Source organism: Stegostoma tigrinum, chromosome 9 (genome assembly GCF_030684315.1).
Source record: "Stegostoma tigrinum isolate sSteTig4 chromosome 9, sSteTig4.hap1, whole genome shotgun sequence".
Classification (NCBI taxonomy): domain Eukaryota; kingdom Metazoa; phylum Chordata; class Chondrichthyes; order Orectolobiformes; family Stegostomatidae; genus Stegostoma; species Stegostoma tigrinum.
In genome coordinates, this window is record NC_081362.1 from 230854 (window position 1) to 251822 (window position 20969).

Consider the following 20969-nt stretch of genomic DNA (forward strand, 5'->3'; position numbering starts at 1 on the left):
TGCAACAGACCCTCCACTTGGAACTTGAAAGATGGTTGCAAATGCGTCAGTCTTATTTCTTGCCTCTTCCAATGCCTGCACCAGTTTTTTAAGTTGTGTACCACCAATCAAAACTGAATGAGACAAAACAGCAGGGTGTTATTCTACCCAAAACATGCTGTTTCCACTCTTTTGTAAGATTGCATTCTTATTTTCTGGCTTCACCGCATTGTGGCATGTCAAGTGCTGCTCCTGGCACACATCTACATTCCTGATACAACAAGGATTAATCCCCAGCCTTTTTGATGATCTTAGTCTTAAGGATATACCAAATTATTAGATTACAGATTGATGTTGAATACAATTTTCTGTTAACAAAGGCCCACATCCCCTCATGGTTGCCAAGTTTGGAGCTTCTAGATTTGTTCTGAATCTAATCCATTTTAGCAATGCCAGTAGCAAATCACACAATTGGGTCTGCAAGGGCTGTGCAGTAGGCATTCCTCCCAATTCCAACATGGATAGAAGTACCTTTGACAGATTTGTGATGACAAGGTCAGGTCGATTTGGTCCCCAAGTGCAATCTGACTGATACATCTTTAAGGACATAGCTTGATCAGTCATCAGTGACCCTAGTGAGTCAATCTTGCTGATGGACATTTCAGCTCCTACCCAGTGTACATCCTGGGCCCTTGTCACCCTCAGTGTTTCTTCAAAGCGACATTCAACGTGGAATAGCACATATTCAACAGAGCAGGAAGGGTGGTAGCTGGTATCCAAGTGAAAGTTTGTTCAAACATTTTGTTTATCTGACATCAAGGCTTTATGGATGAGAAGTTAATATTGAGGACTCCCAGCTTCACTCCCTCCTGATTGAGTACTACTACATTGGCACCTCTATCAGCTCAGTTGTGCTAATATATTAGGACATAATTTGGGATGGTAATAGTGTATTATGGGCCACTGGCTGTGGGTAGGGCTTGGTGTCTATGATTATAACAGGTTGTTGCTTGAATTGTCTACAGATCAGCTCTCCCAATGTTGGCACATGTCGCCACATGTTGTTGACATTGACTTTATCAGGTGTGTGTTTGTCATTGTTTGTTTATATTAATAAATTGTATTTAAATTCACCGAGCTGACAAGATTGCATTTGCTCTGGCATGTGCATAGCTGTAGTCCAGAGATCTGGATTATTAGCCAGTAATATAATTACTATGCTACTATTCCTTTCAAGGCAATCTTCTGTTTTCTCTCAAGCTTAACAATATTGGTCTGTTTCTTTTTCCCCTAATTCACCCTTTTCACATGCTGCTCTTGCCATTGCTAAATCTCACTACTGTATACTTACCCGCCATGAATTACAATCTGTCATTTTAATGTCTATAAACATTATTTTTTTTGTTAATTTGTCGCTACTATTGCGAAGTTGGGTAGAATACTGGGGAGGCAATGGCCTAGTAGTATTATGGCTGGACTCTTAATCCAGAGACCCAGATAATGTTCTGGGGTCCTGAGTGTGAATCTCGCCAAGGTAGATGGTGGAATTTGAATCCAAAACATATCTGGAATTGAGAATCTTACGACGACCATGAATCCATTGTCAATTTGTCAGGAAAAAAATCCCACCTGGTTTGATAATGTCCTTTAGGGAAGGAAACTGCCATCCTTACCTGGTCTGGCCTACATGTGACTCCAGACCCACAGCAATGTGATTGACTCTGAACTGCCCTCTGGGCAATTAGGGATGGGCAATAAACGCTGCCTAGCCAGCAGTGCCCTCATCCTGTTAATGAATGAAAAAAACTTGTGGATTGGGACACAGCAAGTTAGAATTTGGCGTTTGTAAAATGTTAAGAAGGAAAGCATTGTGTGGTCCCTTTAAAAGAGCATGTGCTTTTCTGCGCTTAGAGATTTAAAATAGATGTTTCTGAGCAGCAGCTTGAAAGACTGCAAGTACACAAATAGCAATTGAATTAAAATATTTATATCAAAAGGCCATAAAATTAGCAAGTCAAGCAGCTGTTTTAGCAAGACCTTCTCCCTCATCCTTTGAATAAAGCAATGTAGAATCAGTGGATCCCCACAGTTGGAAGCAAGCCATTCAACCTGTCAAATTCAGACTGTCTCTCTGAACAGCAGCACACCCACACGCACCACCCTGCTTTATCCCTGTAACGCTGCATTTTCTGCAGCTAATCCACCTAGTCATCCCCGAGCACCTAGGCCACACATCTTTGGACTGCGAAAGGAAACCGGAGCACCCAAAGGAAACCCGCACGGACACAGGAAGAATGTGCAAACTCCACACAGTTGCCCAAGGTGGAATCGAACCCGGATCCGTGGCGCTGAGAGGCAACAGTGCTAGCCACTATGCCACCGTGCTGCCCATAACTGATAGCAAGTAAGTAAACTCCCTTCTTCAGTCATGTGTAAAATCATTTACAGCAGTGCAATCTTCAGGTGTACTTGACAAAACAATTCATAAATAATCACCCTTTTAGGCAGTAACAGCAGTGTCACTGTAGAGTACCATTCGTTGTCTAGTATTTCCGGGGTGGGGGGTACTATGCCATTTCTTCGCAGCCTTCAACATGTCACTGATGATGACGAACATCTCACCAAGGTCATCATAAAGCCTCACCTTCAAACAGCTGCCTAACGTCAAACAGACCATTGCTCACAGCAAACTACCCAGTCTTCAGGAGAAAAGTGCCACAACACCACACAATTCGGCCACAGCAACCTCTGCAAGGCATGTCATATCAGTAACACGGATGTAACCATCACACGTGAGAACACCACCCACTATTGTACACAGTATGTCCTCATGTGATTTGGCCAATGTTGTCTAAACAAGCAAGGATGCCTCGAGGCATGGAATATCAGCAAGACCATTCAGACGCTAAGACAACGGATGAACAAACACCACACAACTGCCAGACAGGAATGTTCCCTCCCAGTTGAGGAGCACTTCAGTAATCAAGGACAATCAGTCTCCACTCACACCGTTCGCCACTTTTGATCACCTTCCAAAGACTTGTTACTCAGCCTGTCAACACTCTAATCTATTTGTATTTCTCTTTCTTAATCATGTGAAATTATCTTGCCACTGTGTCTCTGCTAAAAAAATTCTATGCCTGTGCGCTTCCCTCCACTTCACCTGATGAAGGAGCAGTGCTCCAAAACCTTGTGATTTCAAATAAACCTATTAACTATACCCTGGAGTCATGTGACTTCTGACTTTGTCCATCCCAGTCCAATACTGATACCTCCATATCAGCGTCACTATGTGCAGTCCTCATTGACAGCTAAATTCTGCAGGCCATTAGGCAATAAAAGACATAGACAGGAATAAAAAGAAGGTACTTTAGTAAGATCAAAATGCAATAGAAACTCTACTTGTTTTCCTAAGCTTTAATCAGCACATGTAAGATAATAGTCAGGGCAGAACTACAGAGAGGGGCAGGAGAAGAAATGTTACTTTCGGCCTATAGTTACACTTACCCGACAATGATCATGTTGCTGCAGCAGAGTTTGAACATCACCTCCAATGGGCATCTGTCTGGATAGCGTTTCATTCTTGAGATTTAACCACTTACTTAGTTCTTCTAATGATGTTAGCAACCTGTTCCAACGTTCTGCACTGGCTTCCAAATGAGCCCTGCAGCAGATCAGGAAAGGACTTTGTCAACAGTGCTCAACTAAATCAATTTAAAGTTCTTTTGCACTTAAGTTAATCAAGTAAAAAGCAACAAAAAAAATAAAATTTTCATTTCAAACGATAAAAATTTAGATTATTCCGAGTCCTTTGTTCACAAACTATCAACAGTTCTGTCAAAATTTGTATGGCATTTCCAAAGCTTTAAACAGAATGGTTCCATCAAATCCACCCCCATTGAAAAATAAGTGCCATTGTGAGACCTAGCACAAAGCAGGATGGTTGCAGTTATTTTAGGTCAATCATCCCAGCCACAGATACCAGTGCAGGAGTTCTCAGGCTCTGTTCCAGAACCTAAAGGAAGATGTCAACCCACTTATTCACTAGTTCCATGGCCATCTCCTTTATAACCCTTGGATGTAAAATTAATAGGCCCTGGGGATTTATTAGCTTTCAGTCACAATAATTTTTACAGCGTTTTGATTTTTAACCGATACTTTTCTCTTCATTTTTTTCCTTTCCAATAAACCCTTGCTTCTGGAAATATTTTTGTGTCTTCTTCTGTGAAGGCACAACAAAAGTAGTTGTCAAAATGCTTTGAAATTTCCTTCTTCTTTAGTCTTCAATTCTCCTGTTTCTCACTGTAAGGACGCTACATTTATCTTCACTAATCTTTTCTCTTTACATACTTAAAGGATATCTTCCAGTTCGCTTTTACATTCTTTACAAGTTTACTCTTGTACTCTATTTTTTCACTCTCAACCATACTTTTGATCCTCCACAGCTAAGTTCTAAACTGCTACCACTGTTCAGGTTTGCTTTTTCAAGCAATTTTATATGATTCCTCTCTGGACCTAATAATATTTCTTTTGTTACTTTGCCATCGATGGGCCACTTTTCCTAGTACATCTGTTCCTTAAATATCAATCTCTGCCTGATGACCATCATGCTTTTCAATGAGGTTGTCCAGATTATCACAGCCAACTTGTCCCATGTACCTTCACATTTCCCTTTCTTTAGATTTTGGATCCTAGTTTTAGACTGAACTACTTCATTTTCTCTCTCAATGAAGAATTCTATAATGTTACGGCCACGTTCTCCTAAAGTATCTCTCACAATAACATCATTAATTAATCCCTTGACATTACACAAAATGAAACCAATGATAACTTGTCCCAGTTGGTTCTTCAACACATCAATCTAAAAACCTACGCATTCCAGGAATTCAGCAGCCACAGTTCTGTTGTTCTGGTATGCCTAGTCTAAATGTACATTAAACTCACCCAGGACTACACGCATCGCTAACCTCCTGTTTAATGCTGTCTCATACCTCACCAATAATGTTTGGAAGCCTACAGGCAACACCCACTAATGTTTTTCACTCCTTGTTGCTTCTTGATTTCCTGCGTAGATATCCTTTCTCACTATTGCACTGATTTCATCTTCCATAAATAACAACAGCCCACCCCTTTTCCATTTCACCTGTTCTCCCAAAAGACTTAATATCCTCAGGATGTTCAGTTCTCAGTTATGGTCACTCTGCATCACGTCTCTGTAAACACTTATATATTTTGCCTGTTTGCTCTGTTAATTATATTTTGCCTGTTTGCTCTGTTAATTAATTCATCTTATTGAGAATGCTGAATATGTTCAGATAATAGTACCTGTAAGACTTTCCAGCCCGATATGTCGCTAATTCGGGTTTTGTCTGTATTCCATTTTTGGTTTCTACTTTTCTATCTTTCATTTCCATGTTGTCTTCCCTCACTTGTCTCCCCACTCAATTTCCCTTCCCGCTACAGTATTTTAAACAGAGTGGCTTGCAGGGCTATTTCCGAAGGCAATTAAAAGTTAATTGTGACGGGCTTTTCCTGATTAGTAAGGGGATCAAGGGTTACGGGCAGAAGGCAGAAGAAAGGGGTTGATCAGCAATGATCAAATGGTGAAGCAAACTTGATAGGACGAATGGCCCAATTATGTTCCTATATTTTATGTTCTTGTGGTTTAACTACACTGCTGAGAATCTGGAGTCACACGACACAGGTACCAGACCAAGATGGCAGTTTTCCTTCCCGAAGGACATGAGGGAAGCTAATGCATTTTGCAGTCAACACTGGTTTGAGAGTTTATGAAATTCAAATTCCACCATCTGCCAAGGTATGATTAACACCTGGGTCCCAGAAACGCTACCCAAGTCACTTCCTCCTGCCAGTAATTTCTGTAAAACTTATAAATAGTTAGTTTTTATTTATTCTACTCTAACTCATTCCTCTGAAGACCTCAAATGCTGAATTCACCGACCACCACCCAACCCAGAATCCTGGCTTCCTCCTAAAATACTGAAAGTGGGATCTCATAAAGCTCCCTATTTTACCTCAAGTTCTCTATCAATTTCAACGCTGGTGCTCTGCATTTGGTCCTTGCAATGTTAATGGACATAATAGATGCACAGCATATTACTGACCTGATATTGACAGATTTGTTCTTTAGGTCACTCCATCGTTGGTTCATATTATCAAGTCGGTGCTGAAGCAAGGCAGCTTCCTCTGAATTTCCCAAAACTTTCACCATCTTGTGTCTGTTGCCATCAATACTCTTAAAGATGTCATTATGAGCATCAATTTCAGCCTGGATATCCTGAAGAAAGCAAAGTCAATATCCTCAATTTTTTTTCTCTTCAGACGTGGAGTTGCACACTTTTAACACATGAACAATCTGTGTGCAAAATGTTAATGTGGTTGAACATACAATGGAAGCCTCAGTGCCTAATTTTAAATTTACAAAAATACATTATACTTTTGGCACCAACTGACACTTAGACTTTACATCTGACAGAACACCTTGCTGTATTCTTTGCACTTCATTGGCAAATGGCGCAGTGATGGGATTATGCTTTCCCAAGTCTTACCACCAAAACTAAATGCAGAATTAAGGGTTCTTTACTCTTTGCTACCTCAACATGATTCCCTTTCCACTTCAGTTAACTTAGAGGCTTGTCAAAAACTGACAAGAGAGGGCCAAATTGGAACAACTTCATATTAATGGTTCATATCAACTTAAAACTGCATTGTTATTTGTCCAACTCATTTCACAACATCACAACTGCTGAACAGAAGATTTTCATCCTACCACATGAGGCTTAATATCAACCCGGGTCCGAAGTGAAAGTACATGCATCAATTTTACCTTAACACCAAAACTGTTCTAAATTAGTCTAACCCAGTAAATAAACATTAAGTCTTTTCATATTTCAAAATATGAAGAACAACAGAACAACTGTGTTCTGAACCATGATGGGAACACATCAAAATTAGTGAACAGTTGGAAGAAACCATTGTGATTTTGTACAATTCACTGATTAAGAACAGACAGCAACCTGCGAAAGTGGCGTACAGGTAAACTGTTAGGCATGTTTTTGGCAGAAATATTCAAAACAAAGTCACTCATGTAGCTGTGGATCTTATGTGCACCTTGACTCATCCGAGCCTTTCTGAATCATCTCATCATGCAGAGTTTGCAGCTAAATTAATTCCAACTCAGCTTGCGCTGAATGGAATTGTTTTCAGGTATGAGTGTCTCAGAGATTTTCTTATACTTTCAAGTCATACGAATTATCATCAAATTTGTTAACACATTCACCCCTCCAGCTACCCTACCCCCACTCCCAGACAGTGGACCAAGTACTATCACACCACCTGCACACCCCAAACCCTTGAATGTGTAGTGGGTACACCACAGCTCTCCCAAGGGCAGCACAGTGGTTCAGTGGTTAACACTACCACCTCACAGTGCCACAAACCAATGATCAATTACAGCCTTAGATGACTGTCTGAGGAGATTGCATGTTCTGCTGTATCTGTGAGGGGTTTTCACCGGCTGCTCCAGTTTCCTCCCACAATCCAATACTGTGCAGATTAGATGGACTGGTCATGCTAAATTGCCCCACAGCATCCAGCAATGTGCAAGCTGGGGAGATTAGCACATGGTAAATACAGGGTTCAAGGGTTTGGGGGCAGGTGGTATTGGGTGGGATGCTGTTCGAAAGATCAGTGCAGACTCAAAGAGTTGAATGACCTCTTTCTGCACTGCAGGGATTCTGTGATTTTGTGAGAAACATTAATCTCTTCACATTTTTAGCTGTCCACTAATTCAACAAAGTTGAATTCAGAAAAATTTGATTTACTGTTTTGGAAAGAACTTTGAAGTACATCTTCACAGCATGAAAGACCAAACAACACAAAGAGAAAATATTTAAATTAAATCAGAAATCCATAACTGTGCTGTACTGATATTTATATGTGCAAATATAAAAAGTATCTGCATCGATATTCCAAAGGCTTAATGGGCCTTTAGATATATAAAATCAAAACAATAACTTGTACACAGGTTTCAATCAAGTTATCTTTCCTGTGTACACCCAAAGAACTATATATTTCCAGACCATTGATTTCATTTTGGATTTCCAGCATTTACCATTTATTTGCAGCCCACACATGCAGTAAGACCTGGACAATACCCAGTATTTGGCAATGTGATAAATAACATACATGCCATACAAATGCCAGGCAATAAACATTTCAAAAGAAAATCTAACTATGTACCTTTTTAAATTCAATAGCATTACCATCACTAAGTGCCCCACTATCAAAATTTTGAGGATCTCCATTGATCATTGAACCATGTTAATGCTATAGCAACAACAGCAGGTCAGAGGCTAGATATTCTGTGGCAAGTAACTGATCTGCTGTCTCCCCAATCCACTGTCCACAAAGCATAAATTGGGAGTGTGATGGAACACCTTCCTCTTACGTAGACTAATACAGCTCCAATGACACTCAAGAACTTCAACACCATCCAGGATAAAGCAGCCCCCTCCCACCACTACTACAGTTGCAGCTTCAATATAATAGCAGACCTGTACCATCTAGAAGGACAAAACAGCAGAGGCAATGACAACAACACCACCTGCAAATTCCCTCCAAGCCACACACCATACTGACTTGGAAATATATAGATATTCCCTCACTATCATGGGGTCCGAATCCCAGAATACCTTCCCAAACAGAACCATGGGCTACCCTACAGTCCATGGTAATCAGGCATTCAAGGAGGCAGCTCACCATCACCTTTTCCAACGCAATTAGAAACAGGCAATAAATGCTGGTTCAGCCGACATTTTGTGAATGAATTAGTCATTCGCAAACATGAAGTACAGAACATGAGGTCCCTGTATTTGCGCTATCCATTTGGATTAAACACATTGCAAGAAGTGGTCAGTCCAAGTTATTAACCCAATGGGTTTGCTGGAGCTGCACTCATCCAGGCAGTTGGAGAGTATTCTATCATTTACTTGACTTCTGTCAATGACCTAGTGGTGTTCTTGCTAGACTACTGATCCAGAAATTTAGCTAATGTTCTGGGTTCAAATCCTGTTGTGGCAGGATTTGAAGTCAAAGAAAATGAAACGGAATTAAGAATCTACTGACGATTTCTGGAGAAACTCATTGGCTCTCTAATGCCTTCAAGAAAGAAAGCCTGCCATTCTCACCTAGTCTGGTCTACACGTGATTCCAGGCACACAGCAATGTGGCTGTCTCTCAACTTCCCTCTGAAATTGCCTAGCATGTCACTCAGGTCAAGGGCAGCTAGGGATGGCAATAAAGGCTGCCAAGCCAGCAACATTCATGATCCACCAGTGAATAGATAGTGGACAGGCGCAGAATTCCTAGCACATGACCTGCCCTTATAGCCATAGTATTTTGATGGCTGATTCAGTTCAGTTCCTAGTCAATGGGAACTCCCAGGATGTGGACAATGCAGAAAATCAGGAGCTGGTTATTCTTTTGCAAGTGTTGCAACATTGCAGTGTCAAAGGCTGCTTCTATCACTTTGCTGAAGTTGTGGTTATAACATGATAGATATTAATATTCAGTTTGAGAGTGAGAAACTTGGATCAGAAACAACTGTGCTTAACTATAGGGAATTACAAAGAAATGAGAATAGAATTACCTCAAGTAAACTGAGTGGACAGATTAGCATATGCCAGTAAGCAAGCAGTGCAAACATTTAAGGAAGTAATTCATGAATCTCAGCAAAACTATATACCAGCAAGGAAGAAAGATTCTAAGAGAAGGATAAACCAACCATGGCAAATCAAGGAAGTTATGGACAGTATTAAGTTGGGATAAAATAAGCATTTAAGAGGCAAAAGTCAGTGATAGCCCCAAAGACTGGGATGAATTCAGAATCCAGTAAAAAGATAATAAAGTGAGAAAATAAGCTACAAGGGCAAACTAGCGAGGAATATAAAAACTGACAATAAGAGCTTCTTTACATGTACAAAATGGAAGAGACACTGGATACTTAGAAAATAAATCTCGGAAAGAAGGAAAAGGTAGAGAAGTTAAAAAGATATTTTGCATCAGTCTTTATAATGGAAGATAATTTGGACAATCCATTAATACTAAAGATTACAGGGAAGGGTTTAAGTACCATCACCATCACTAAAATAGTACTCGACAAACTAATGAGACTAAAGATAGATAAAAGTCACCTGGCCCTGAAGGCTTGCACCCCAGGATTCTAAAAGAGTTAAGGATAGAGATAGCGGATACCTTGGCTGTAATTTTCCAAAAACATCACTGGATTCTCAAGAAGCACCAGAGCATTGAAAACTGCTAAAGTGGCATCTATTCAAAATTGGGAGGAAAGCAAACAACAGATAACTATAATCCGATGAGTCTAACAGCTTTTGTCAGAAAAGTACTGGAATCAATTATTAAGGAAATAATATCAGAACATTTGGGAAATTATCATCTAACCAAGCAGAATTAGCATGGCGTCATGAAAGGGAAATCATGTCAGACTAACTTAGAATTTTCCAAGAAAGTTGCAATCAAAGTGGATATACAGAATCAGCAGATGTGTTGTATTTGGACTTTGCATTTTGACAAAAGGTTAAGTCATAAGATGACAGCCCATAGTGTTGGAGGTAGCATATCAGCATGGATACAGATTGGTTCATAGGCAAGAAACAGCAACTGGAGATAGAACATAGAATATAGAACATAGAACAGTACAGCACAGAACAGGCCCTTCAGCCCACAATGTTGTGCCGACCATTGATCCTCATGTATGCACCCTCAAATTTCTGTGACCATATGCATGTCCAGCAGTCTCTTAAATGACCCCAATGACCTTGCTTCCACAACTGCTGCTGGCAACGCATTCCATGCTCTCACAACTCTCTGTGTAAAGAACCTGCCTCTGACATCCCCTCTATACTTTCCACCAACCAGCTTAAAACTATGACCCCTCGTGCTAGCCATTTCTGCCCTGGGAAATAGTCTCTGGCTATCAACTCTATCCATGCCTCTCATTATCTTGTATACCTCAATTAGGTCACCTCTCCTCCTCCTTTTCTCCAATGAAAAGAGACCGAGCTCAGTCAACCTCTCTTCATAAGATAAGCCCTCCAGTCCAGGCAGCATCCTGGTAAACCTCCTCTGAACCCTCTCCAAAGCATCCACATCTTTCCTATAATAGGGCGCCCAGAACTGGACGCAGTATTCCAAGTGCCATTCCAAGAGATATAGGGTTCTTTTTCAGTTTGGTGAAACAATTAGAAAGATCAGGGAACACTGGCCTCTATTACAAGGGGAACTGAAAAAAGAAGCTACCCTAACATATAGCAGGGTATAGTTTTGACCTCCTTCCTTAAGGATATATTTACATTGGGAGCAGTTCAAAAGAACATTCGTTATGTTGATTCCTAGGATGAGGACTTGACTACGTGGAAAGCTTGAGCAAGTTAGGCCGAAACTCATTGGTGATTAGAAGAATAAGAACTGGTCTTGAAACACAAGATTCTGAGAGGGCTTAACGGGGTAGATGCCGAAAGGAATCCAGGACTAGGGGTACTGTTTAAAATTAAGGGGATCCCACGTAAAACAGGATGAAAAGAAAACGTTCTCAGACAGTCATCAGTTTGGAATTCTCTGGCCAAGCTAGCAGTGGAGGCTAGGTTCCTGACTAATTCCAGGTTGAGTAACAGATTTTAGAGTTCTGGAGTTGAGGGCTATGGAAGGCAGACAGGAAAGTGGAGTTCAGGCCCAATCAGATCAGCCATAATATTGAAAAATTCAGCAGGGTCAAGGGATAAATGGCTTACTCCTATTTCTAAGATCGATTTGGGCTTTGACTGAAATGCCATTAAAAACCACCAATTCAATATTTGCAGTGGTGACTAAAGAAAATGTTTAAGTACATAAGTAAAAATGTAACTTTATATTTAAGATATTGAAGTAGCACATGGATTTGCAAGGCTATATCAAGTTTTCTAAATCTCGAGAGGAGGCAATTCACTTTGTCATTTTCATTCCCTGCAAGCATTATCCAATTCGTCCCACTCCATTTCCCCTTCCCTACAACTCTGCATTTTTTTCAGCTTTACGTAAATAAATTCCTTAATGGAACTAGCTACAAGACTGTGCTTCTAATACTCTTACCCTGCCACCTACAAAGATTTGCGAGTCGGTGTATGAGAACTGTTGAGTATGTGCGTCTTTATTTCTGTACAGCCATTTAAATTATAACATTTACTCCACCTTGTTTCTGTATCAGTTCACACAACACATGCTAAATTTAGTTTGCCACACTAGATTTTTGTACCTGGAATAAAGTATTTAGCTCCTGATTCCATCTTACAGGAAAGACGTGAATTAATGGATGGAGCCCAAAGCAGGAAGTCAAGGTTGATTCTTACAATGAGTTTCAGAGATAGTAGGAATTGTAGATGCTGGAGAATCTGAGATAACAAGGTGTAGAGCTGGATGAACACAGCAGGCCGAACAGCATCAGAGGAGCAGGAAAGCTGATGTTTCAGGCCTAGACCAATCAGAAGAAGGGTCTAGGCCCGAAACATCAGCCCTCCTGTTCCTCTGAATCTGCTTGGCCTGCTATGTTCATCCAGATCTACACCGTGTTATCTCTCTTTTTATAACGAGTGTTGATTTGTTGGAGCGATTTCTGATTGTGGGGCTTAACTGTCTGTGAAAAGGATGGATGAGGGGCCCTTAATGGAAAATAAATATCAGAGATTTATTGGTTTGGGCAAATTCCCTCAAGAATAATGCCAACTGCATGGACACGATTCCCATTCCAACTGAGGTAGATCTGGAATCTGCCTCCTCAGTCTGTCCCTAAAAGTGAAAGGGAATAGCAAACCACTGCTGGTTAAAAATAAGATTGTCAAGAAAATTGCTCAGGATCAAGCATCTGCAGATAATGAGCTTAAAACTTGCGTTAAGGTAATCCAAACATGAATGATTGGAAGAACAAAATGAAAGAAAAAAGATAGAGGAGGCACTTGGTTCCAGAATCAAACAGAAACTGATGAAAGCTTGGAAGGAGTGGCTAGCTGAAGCAACAGTCTGCTACTATCAAAAACACTGCACCTTTCAGAAACTACTGTGCCAGAATTGGGTTATTTTTAAACAGACAATTAACCTTCAACCCTTATTTCCCAAATATTGAGTGGGCAGTGCAGTGGTTAAGTGGTTAGTTGCGCTGCCTCACAGCGCCAGGGGCCTGGGTTCAATTCCACCCTTCGGCAGCTGTCTGTGTGGAGTTTGCACATTCTTCCCATGTCTGTGTGGGTTTCCTCTGGGCGCTGCGGTTTCGTCCCACAGTCCTAAGGTATGCAGGTTAGGTGGATTAGCTGTGGGAAGTGCAGGATGACAGGCATAACGGAGGGGGATAAATCTGGGTAGGCTGCTCTTTGGAAGGTCAGTGTGGACTCGATGGAGCAAATGGTCTGCTTCTACACTAAGGATTCTATGATTGCTGCATGAACTGAGCTCTACTTTGAACATAATATTCAGTCATACATTTGATCTACTGCTTTGCTCTGTGCCATGGTTGGCACAATTACGGCACACCATGAAAACTGTATGAAATCCAATGCAAATGCAAGACAAATGCTTTTCACAGTGTGTTAAACTCCAGAGACATTAATTCAAATAAACAAAATCTCTCTCTCTCTCGCTCAACAGGCATCTACATGAAGGAAACAACCCCTGCACAAGATCTCAGGCTTTAATCAGCTAATAGCCATGATATGTAACACTTTACTCCTCCCCCATATTTATGCATCAATTTGTTAATTCCATAAAAACAACATGCTTGATTCTTGCAGACAGATACAACCCCACTTCACTGTCATTCTGCCTTTGGATACAAATTTCACTGTTAATTCAGCACCTTTTTCTCTTATCCTGAAACTGCAATAAAAGCCAAAAAAAATCCTCTTTGACAATTCCCCTTTTTAACATGATAACAAGACCTTACTCTAGTAATTCCAAAATTGTTGCCATAGAGAGGCCAAGGGCAGGAGGTCAGGAAATGAAATGTCAGTTCAATCACTCCAGGTACCTGACAGCAAATGGATGCTCGTATAAGCATCATACACTCTCTGGTCCAACTTTACAATGCTGTGAATAAGGTACTCTTGTTAATCCATACTATATGGATTTCTTTCACTAAATTAGCAGTGGAAATCAGGCCACAGTAAAAGGTCAGCAAAACTAATTACAAACTCTTAGGCATATGAATAATTCATGCAGTCGATGGTCAAAAGTTCCAGAATATTGAGAAAACTCCCATAAATTGTGGCCCCAGTTGTTCAGCTGGGGACTATGGCCAGAACAGGCTTCTTGCATTTCTCCACAGTAAATACTACTTCAAAACAATTATAACAATGATAAATGGAGTACGCGTGTATTCAATCAACGTATTTAAAACTGGTGAATAACTATCCTCCTCAATTAAAAGCTGGAGAGGTTTATGGGGTTTAAAACAGAGTCTATTTAAGAATGACCACTGATATTTACTTTCAGTTATTCTAATATATAACAGAATCATTACATGTTGAATTTCTCAATTTAAACAAAGACAGGGTTCTCCATTGCAGGATATGCTCTCTGTAATTGTGGCAGACATCTCTGGTAATTAATTAAAACACAAATAAACCATTCCACTTACTTTTCCCAACATTTGAACACACTTTGTAGTTCTCTATAAACTTAACATAAATGTACTTTGACTTTTACTACTGTTGCATGATCATAAAATTCCATTATGCATGGCACTAACACAGTTTTCAACCTACTTAGAAAGAGATCAACAACACATTGAAGTATGTAAGAGAATGTGTGCTGTGGTATTAACCACTGCATCAACAGAAATTACACACAAAGTGAATAACATGAAATGAAGAACTAAATATTAGGCTATAAGATAAAATCATTTCTTCTTACTATACCTGTTCAATTTTTCCTAGCAACTCCTGCAAGCTGAAGTTCAGGCCAATCATCATTATGTCTCACCTTGACACAGCCGACATCTTTCTGCAATAGGTTCCATTACTGCTGTTGTGCTGCAGTTTTACATCTTCAAGAAGATTACCTCCTGTTTTAACCTGTCCTAATGTTTCTCTTACACACTAAATCCATCAGATTGTGGTTTACATATTAGCAGCTTCACACATCCATCAATTCAAAGGAACTCGTCCAAAGATACCTAGATCCAGGGTGCTCAGTAGTCTTTTGCAGCTTTTAGTCATCTTCCATTGTGCTTTCATCGTCTCAGGCAGTTCTCAACCTAAAGTTCAGTCAAAGACTTCGCTAGTTGTCGCTTCTTCCAATGGCCCAGCTGTTTTTACTTTAAAGTACCCAATTTTGGGGTCCGTCTGAATCAAACAGTTGGTCTAAACCACTGACAATTTGGAAGTCAAAAATAACTGACCGATGGTCACATAAGAAATTTTCAAAAAGGGCTTTCTGTGCAAAGGTAAGAAAACCAATCCTCGAAGGGAGTCTACTGTAAACATATATCCAAACAGTGACATCAAATGGGACTTCAGTCCCCAGGGCAAGGAGGACCACAGCAAGATACAGGACTACTCCCAATGATCTGTAATTTAATGTGTGTTCATGTAAAAACACTTGGTTTTTCCAAATCCCTCAGATTTATTACCATCTTTGCTACAGGCTGAAAGTTCAGAGATCTGTGCCCATTAGTTCTACTGTGCTTCCCTGCCTCATACTACAGATCACTGCACTGCCTAGTTTAATACAAGGCTCTCAAGCTCTTATTCAACTGCTGCACTGAATGCCTGCCGTAATCTTCTATTCCTAGCTGCTGTTTATTATCTTAATCAGCATCCTGCAGCCTCCCTGTTCTCTGAAGCCAGATACACTCCGATTTCCTGAGGCCTCATTTTTGGCAAGACTTCAGTCCTGGAGATATGAGCAAAGAGCCAGAACCTGATTTAATAAACAGTAAACATACACCCAAAAAGCATATTGCAACATACTCCTGCTGCTGGCTTTCAGTGTAAAACTCTCTCTACTTAAACAAAAAGCAGATAAAAGTTTTCAGGTACTCAAAGATTTGTTAAATGTTTCAGTCAACGTAACATTAACATTTATTGCAGTACTGAGCTGAAAAGCTTTTTTGTTATTTGTGACTAGCCTTCTCGGTTATCTACATTCTACTCAGCTTCTTTTGTTAAGAGATATAAAAGGTAAAGTCACCATAGACTCATAGGAGCATAGGGCAAGAGATTACTGGTGGTGAGTTTAACCTGAAGGTCACCATGCCTCTGGGCTAGGGGTGACGTTGAAACATTGGGAAATTCATGGTAACCTCAGCCAGTGTCGGAAGTGAACCCATGTTTTTGGCATCACTTATAAACCAGCTGCCCAAACAACTGAATCAAATCCTAATACCTTTATCTATACTGTTACATTTAGTGGCACTTGGGGCTTGCAGCTGCATTTGCATAGATTGCAGTTAAGGATACATTTCAAGCTACAGAGGTAAGATTCAGTCAAAATTACAGAATCCCACGTTGTGCAATGGATCTCAGACAGCTAAGAGAAGTGAGTGACCTTTAACCCACTTTAGCAGTAAAGGTCAAGTTAAGACCAACGAAAGAGGGTTCTGTTTCTTTAGAAGCTCCAAATTTACTGACGTTGTTAGAGTAGGAGCCCGTTAAGTATTAAAGTTGCCTGTAGATATAAATTCATACGTAGCTGAGAAAGAGGTGGCACAGTGGCTCAGTGGTTAGCACTGCTGCCTCACAGTGCCAGGAACCTGGGTTTGATTCCACCCTCAGGCGACTGCCTGTGTAGAGTCTGCTTGTTTCTCCAGGTGCTTTGGTTTCCTTCCACTACCCAAAGATGTCCAGGACTGGCCATGCTAAACTACCTCAGTGTCCAGTGTTGAGCAGGCTAGTTGAGTTAGCCTTGGGAAATGCAGCGTTTCCTGGATAGGGTGGATCTGGGTGGGATTCTCTTCAGAGGGCCAGTGTAAACTCAATGGGATGAACAGCCTGCTTCCACACTGTAGGGATTCTATTCTATTCAAATAACAGTGAACTAAAACATTTAATCATTCTTGTAACTGTACAGTCAGTAAAATGCACTAGAGGCAACTACACCTAGGCTGTGTAGAGAGAGATAATGGGAACTGCAGATGCTGAAGAATCCAAGATAACAAAGTGTGGAGCTGGATGAACACAGCAGGCCAAGCAGCATCCTAGAAACTTTACTGATGAAGGGTCTAGGCCCGAAACGAGAGCTTTTGTGCTCCTAAGATGCTGCTTGGCCTGTTGTGTTCATCCAGTTCCACACTTTGTTATCTCTACATCTGTGTAGTTTATTTTGCAATTACTGGGGCTTCACTCCCCTCCTGTTTTGGCAAAAATATTCCTACAAGAATCAATGTTAAAAATTTTAAAATTAATTGGAATTTGTCATTCAATCCCTTAGCAGGATTTATAATTGGCATCTCCCTGGCATTTTAGATTTGGGAAAGCTGTTATTCTTTAATAAGCAACAAATGCAAAACATTTGATTAATCTTCGAAAAATAACACAAATGAAGCAATGCTCCACTGCTTGGGCCTACATTACAAAGGTTTACAATACAACTGGCACAGAATGTCCCTCTGGGAACAGCACATTTGCACAACTCCGACAGAGGCTTTTCAAAGAACAAACCAAAAATATACCAATTGATAAATATTTACGTAAAAATCTATTACAGATTACAGAGCATAAGTCAACTGATGGAACATTGCAAAGTTTCTCATAAGAACATCTTCACCCAGAATGCCAGATATGAACCATAATTTTTGAGTAGGTTACTACATTGACATTTGAAAACATACCAGTAATTCAAATAAAATCAATATTTCGCTTACTTAATGAAATAATTCCACAACTGTAGATTGTGTAAAAAGGTTTAGAGAATCAGCAAATTAATTATTTTTGCCATCTGTCACAATGTTCATCAAATCCAACCTGTTTTACATAGAACATAGAACATAGAACAATACAGCGCAGAACAGGCCCTTCGGCCCTCGAAGTTGCGCCTTTTGATGAGATACTTTTGACTTTATAATCATCCCTCCATAAGAAAGCCTCTTCCTCTCCATCCATTGAATTCAATATTCTATGTCTTTGGAATGAACTGCACATTAATTGCCCTGGGCAACCTAAAAAAATTTCCGATTTGAAAACATATGGCCAACTCCCAACGTAAGTACATCCCTAAATATACAGTTATCAGCTGAGAAAATGGAAGAAGGTTCACTTACATGCCAATGTATAGGCCGAAACATGCACTTGAGTTTCGAAAAACCTGGGCCCGTCTTATAGCTACACTGCAGGCCAACCTATATATCTTAAACAACAGTAACTAGAAGAGAATCCAAGACAACAGCAAAGTGTCTGTATTCATAAATTTAAAATTTGCTAAGCTTCAATTTTCTTTTGTTAAGTAGGAAAAATTATTTACCCTTTTCTTTAACTCTCCTTCTCGCCCTAGAGTGCTAGGCCTCTGACAAGTTACTCCTCACACTGCACAAGTTCAGTTCAAATAATCTTGTGGAAAACACATGGTCTCACTCCTTGATATATGTTTGAGCTTGGAACTTGTTCAAACAAATCTAATCACAGATGGAATAGAATAGTTCTCAAGATGCTTTCAAGCATGCAGTGGTTAAGCTGACCTTAAACAATGAACCCAATATAAGCACTGTGTGGTTAACAGCCAGATTTCAGACAGTAAGTTTCCATTTTAGACAAGGGATTGGGGAAGTTCTAAGTGGGAAATCTACAAATTCAAAACCATACGGAATGCGAAACGGGGAAAGTTGGGTGAAATCTCAACAGCTACATATTCAACACTTTATTGGGAAGACAATCTTATTTTCTTGGTCATTCCAATTAAGGCTATCATCTTACCTAAAGGCAAGTCAAAATTGTTTTACTTGTATTCAAGCCCCAGCAGTCCATTAATTAGATGCTGCTGAATTTGGAAATGATTAAATACACTGAATTAACTTCTGACAAAACACGAAGAAATCCTTTCAATCTGCGACTCTTTGCTTGTGTGGAATACACAGGAAATGTGCAGTAACCCCATTTTACTTGGCAGGTTATTACTAATGAAAGAAATATTTGCTGGTAAATTTTAAATCCAGCATTTACCATAATGCAACAAATACGGGAGGTCCACAGGGTCTCACTTAACTGCTCCACAAATGCTAAGATTAAGGATACCGAGATTCCTGAAAGATTCAAGTGCTCTATATACAATGAATTACTTCAAACATGTACTTACTGTCATAAAATTTTTGAATGCCAAGTCCCACTCAAAGACTTAAACGCAGGAAGTGGATATATCCATGCAATATTAAAGGTGTTCTATACTGTCAGCGGTGTCATTTTTTGGATGAGACAATAAATTACAAGTCTGATCTATCTGTTTCGGTGGACGTAAAAGATCCCATGACACTATTTCAGACAAGAATATGATAATTCCTGGCCAATATTTGCCCCTCTATAAACATTAGGGGAAAAAAAACAGATTATCCTGTTATTATCAATCACATTGCAGTTTCTGGGACGTTGCTGTGCTCAACTAGGTTGCCATGTTTCTTACACTACATCAGTGACAAGACATACTTCAGAAGTGCTTTACTGGCTGTAAAGTGCTATGAAACCGCTACTTGATGGTTGCCAAAGATGTTATTAAACATCTTCCCTTAGCTTTCACAAATCAACAGCAACTGTTAATAATATGAACTACCATATTTTTAAAAGAGTACCAACATAATATGACCAGTCTTTGACTTAATTCAGATAATAACGAAATGCACTATATCATTTGTTGGAATATGCCTAATTCAAATAGAACATGTCGCTGACATGAACATGCTTAGGTATTGATCAACTATTAAATGCCCAGATACACATCAAAGTACAAACAGCTTTGTGAAGACTAAATATCTGAAGACCTTAGACAGCTATTAAAGCTTATACTGCCTTTCTGAGCCAATGGAACTGTTTTAAATGTGTCTGTGATTAATGATAAAAATCATTGCTTTATTAAGCTGCCAATGAAAAATGTTCTCTTTAAATACCTATATGCATGCTTTGCTAAGTCACTAAAATCCCAGACCATATGGCTGCTCTCTCATTAGAAAGACACAACCGATGGTGAGTTTAGCAAAGTATCTCTCAACCTAAAAGTTTACACATAAATGTCTTTCACTTAGATTCTTTCAAATTGGTGCTAACATAAAGCGTGTTGCTCACTATTCACGACTAACCTGCAATTCATGGGAAGATGTGGTTTGACAGCATAAAATAGCTCCCTCGTTACTCCGTTTCTACATTTGATACGATGAGATTGTTCCAAAGTCACCTGTGATATTTTGGTTGTGATTAATCCTTTTCTGATGTTGGTAAAATTATTTTGCAGATTTTAGTGTGCAGGGTCAGAACTAGCCTGATCCAATGTCAGTGCAATCAAATTTTTATTTTTAATGCAAGACTGGCATCGATGGCCCATCCCCTGTTGTGCTTCAGAAAGGTGTTGACAGGTCGTAAAGGATTTTAAACAAGGATAAAATGTCAAAATAGGAAGCTGTGGTGAAGTGAAAACCATTATGTCAGCAAGGAACAGCAAGTATGAGCTCATGGAAGCGAAGGCGAATTATTGGCCTAGTTAGGAAATAGGGAGAGTGGAAGACCATAACATCTGGGAGCATAAGTAGGCCACTCAGTCCATCAAGTCTTTTCCACCAGCGCAATTTTTTTCCCCCCGAATGGAGTTAGGTTCATGGAGCCTTTGGAGAGGTCTACACGTGGATGGCTCAAGGATTTTTTTTTCTAAAATTATACATGAAAGGAAATATATGCATAGAAGGTGATTTTGTTAAAATCGTTAGAGAGATTTTTTCGGAGAGAGCTTTTTTT

General features: G+C 39.9%; 1 protein-coding gene across 15 annotated transcripts in view; it reads right to left on the reverse strand.

Moving 5' to 3' along the window:
- The window catches only part of LOC125454807 (utrophin), a 572019-nt gene that overhangs the window by 198391 nt on the left and 352659 nt on the right, over window positions 1–20969 (reverse strand). For 14 of the 15 annotated variants that reach the window (XR_009446113.1, XR_009446114.1, XM_059648282.1 and 11 more), the window contains 2 exons: window positions 6105–6277; window positions 3487–3643 (listed from right to left, as the gene is read on the reverse strand). Coding sequence is in view for 13 of the 15 variants with exons in the window: in XM_059648282.1 (XP_059504265.1) it covers window positions 3487–3643; window positions 6105–6277 (330 nt within the window). In the remaining 2 variants the exon portion in view is untranslated. Of the gene's footprint in view, window positions 1–3486; window positions 3644–6104; window positions 6278–14960; window positions 15792–20969 lie in introns of those variants that run through there. The other variant, XM_059648286.1, reaches the window with a different exon arrangement.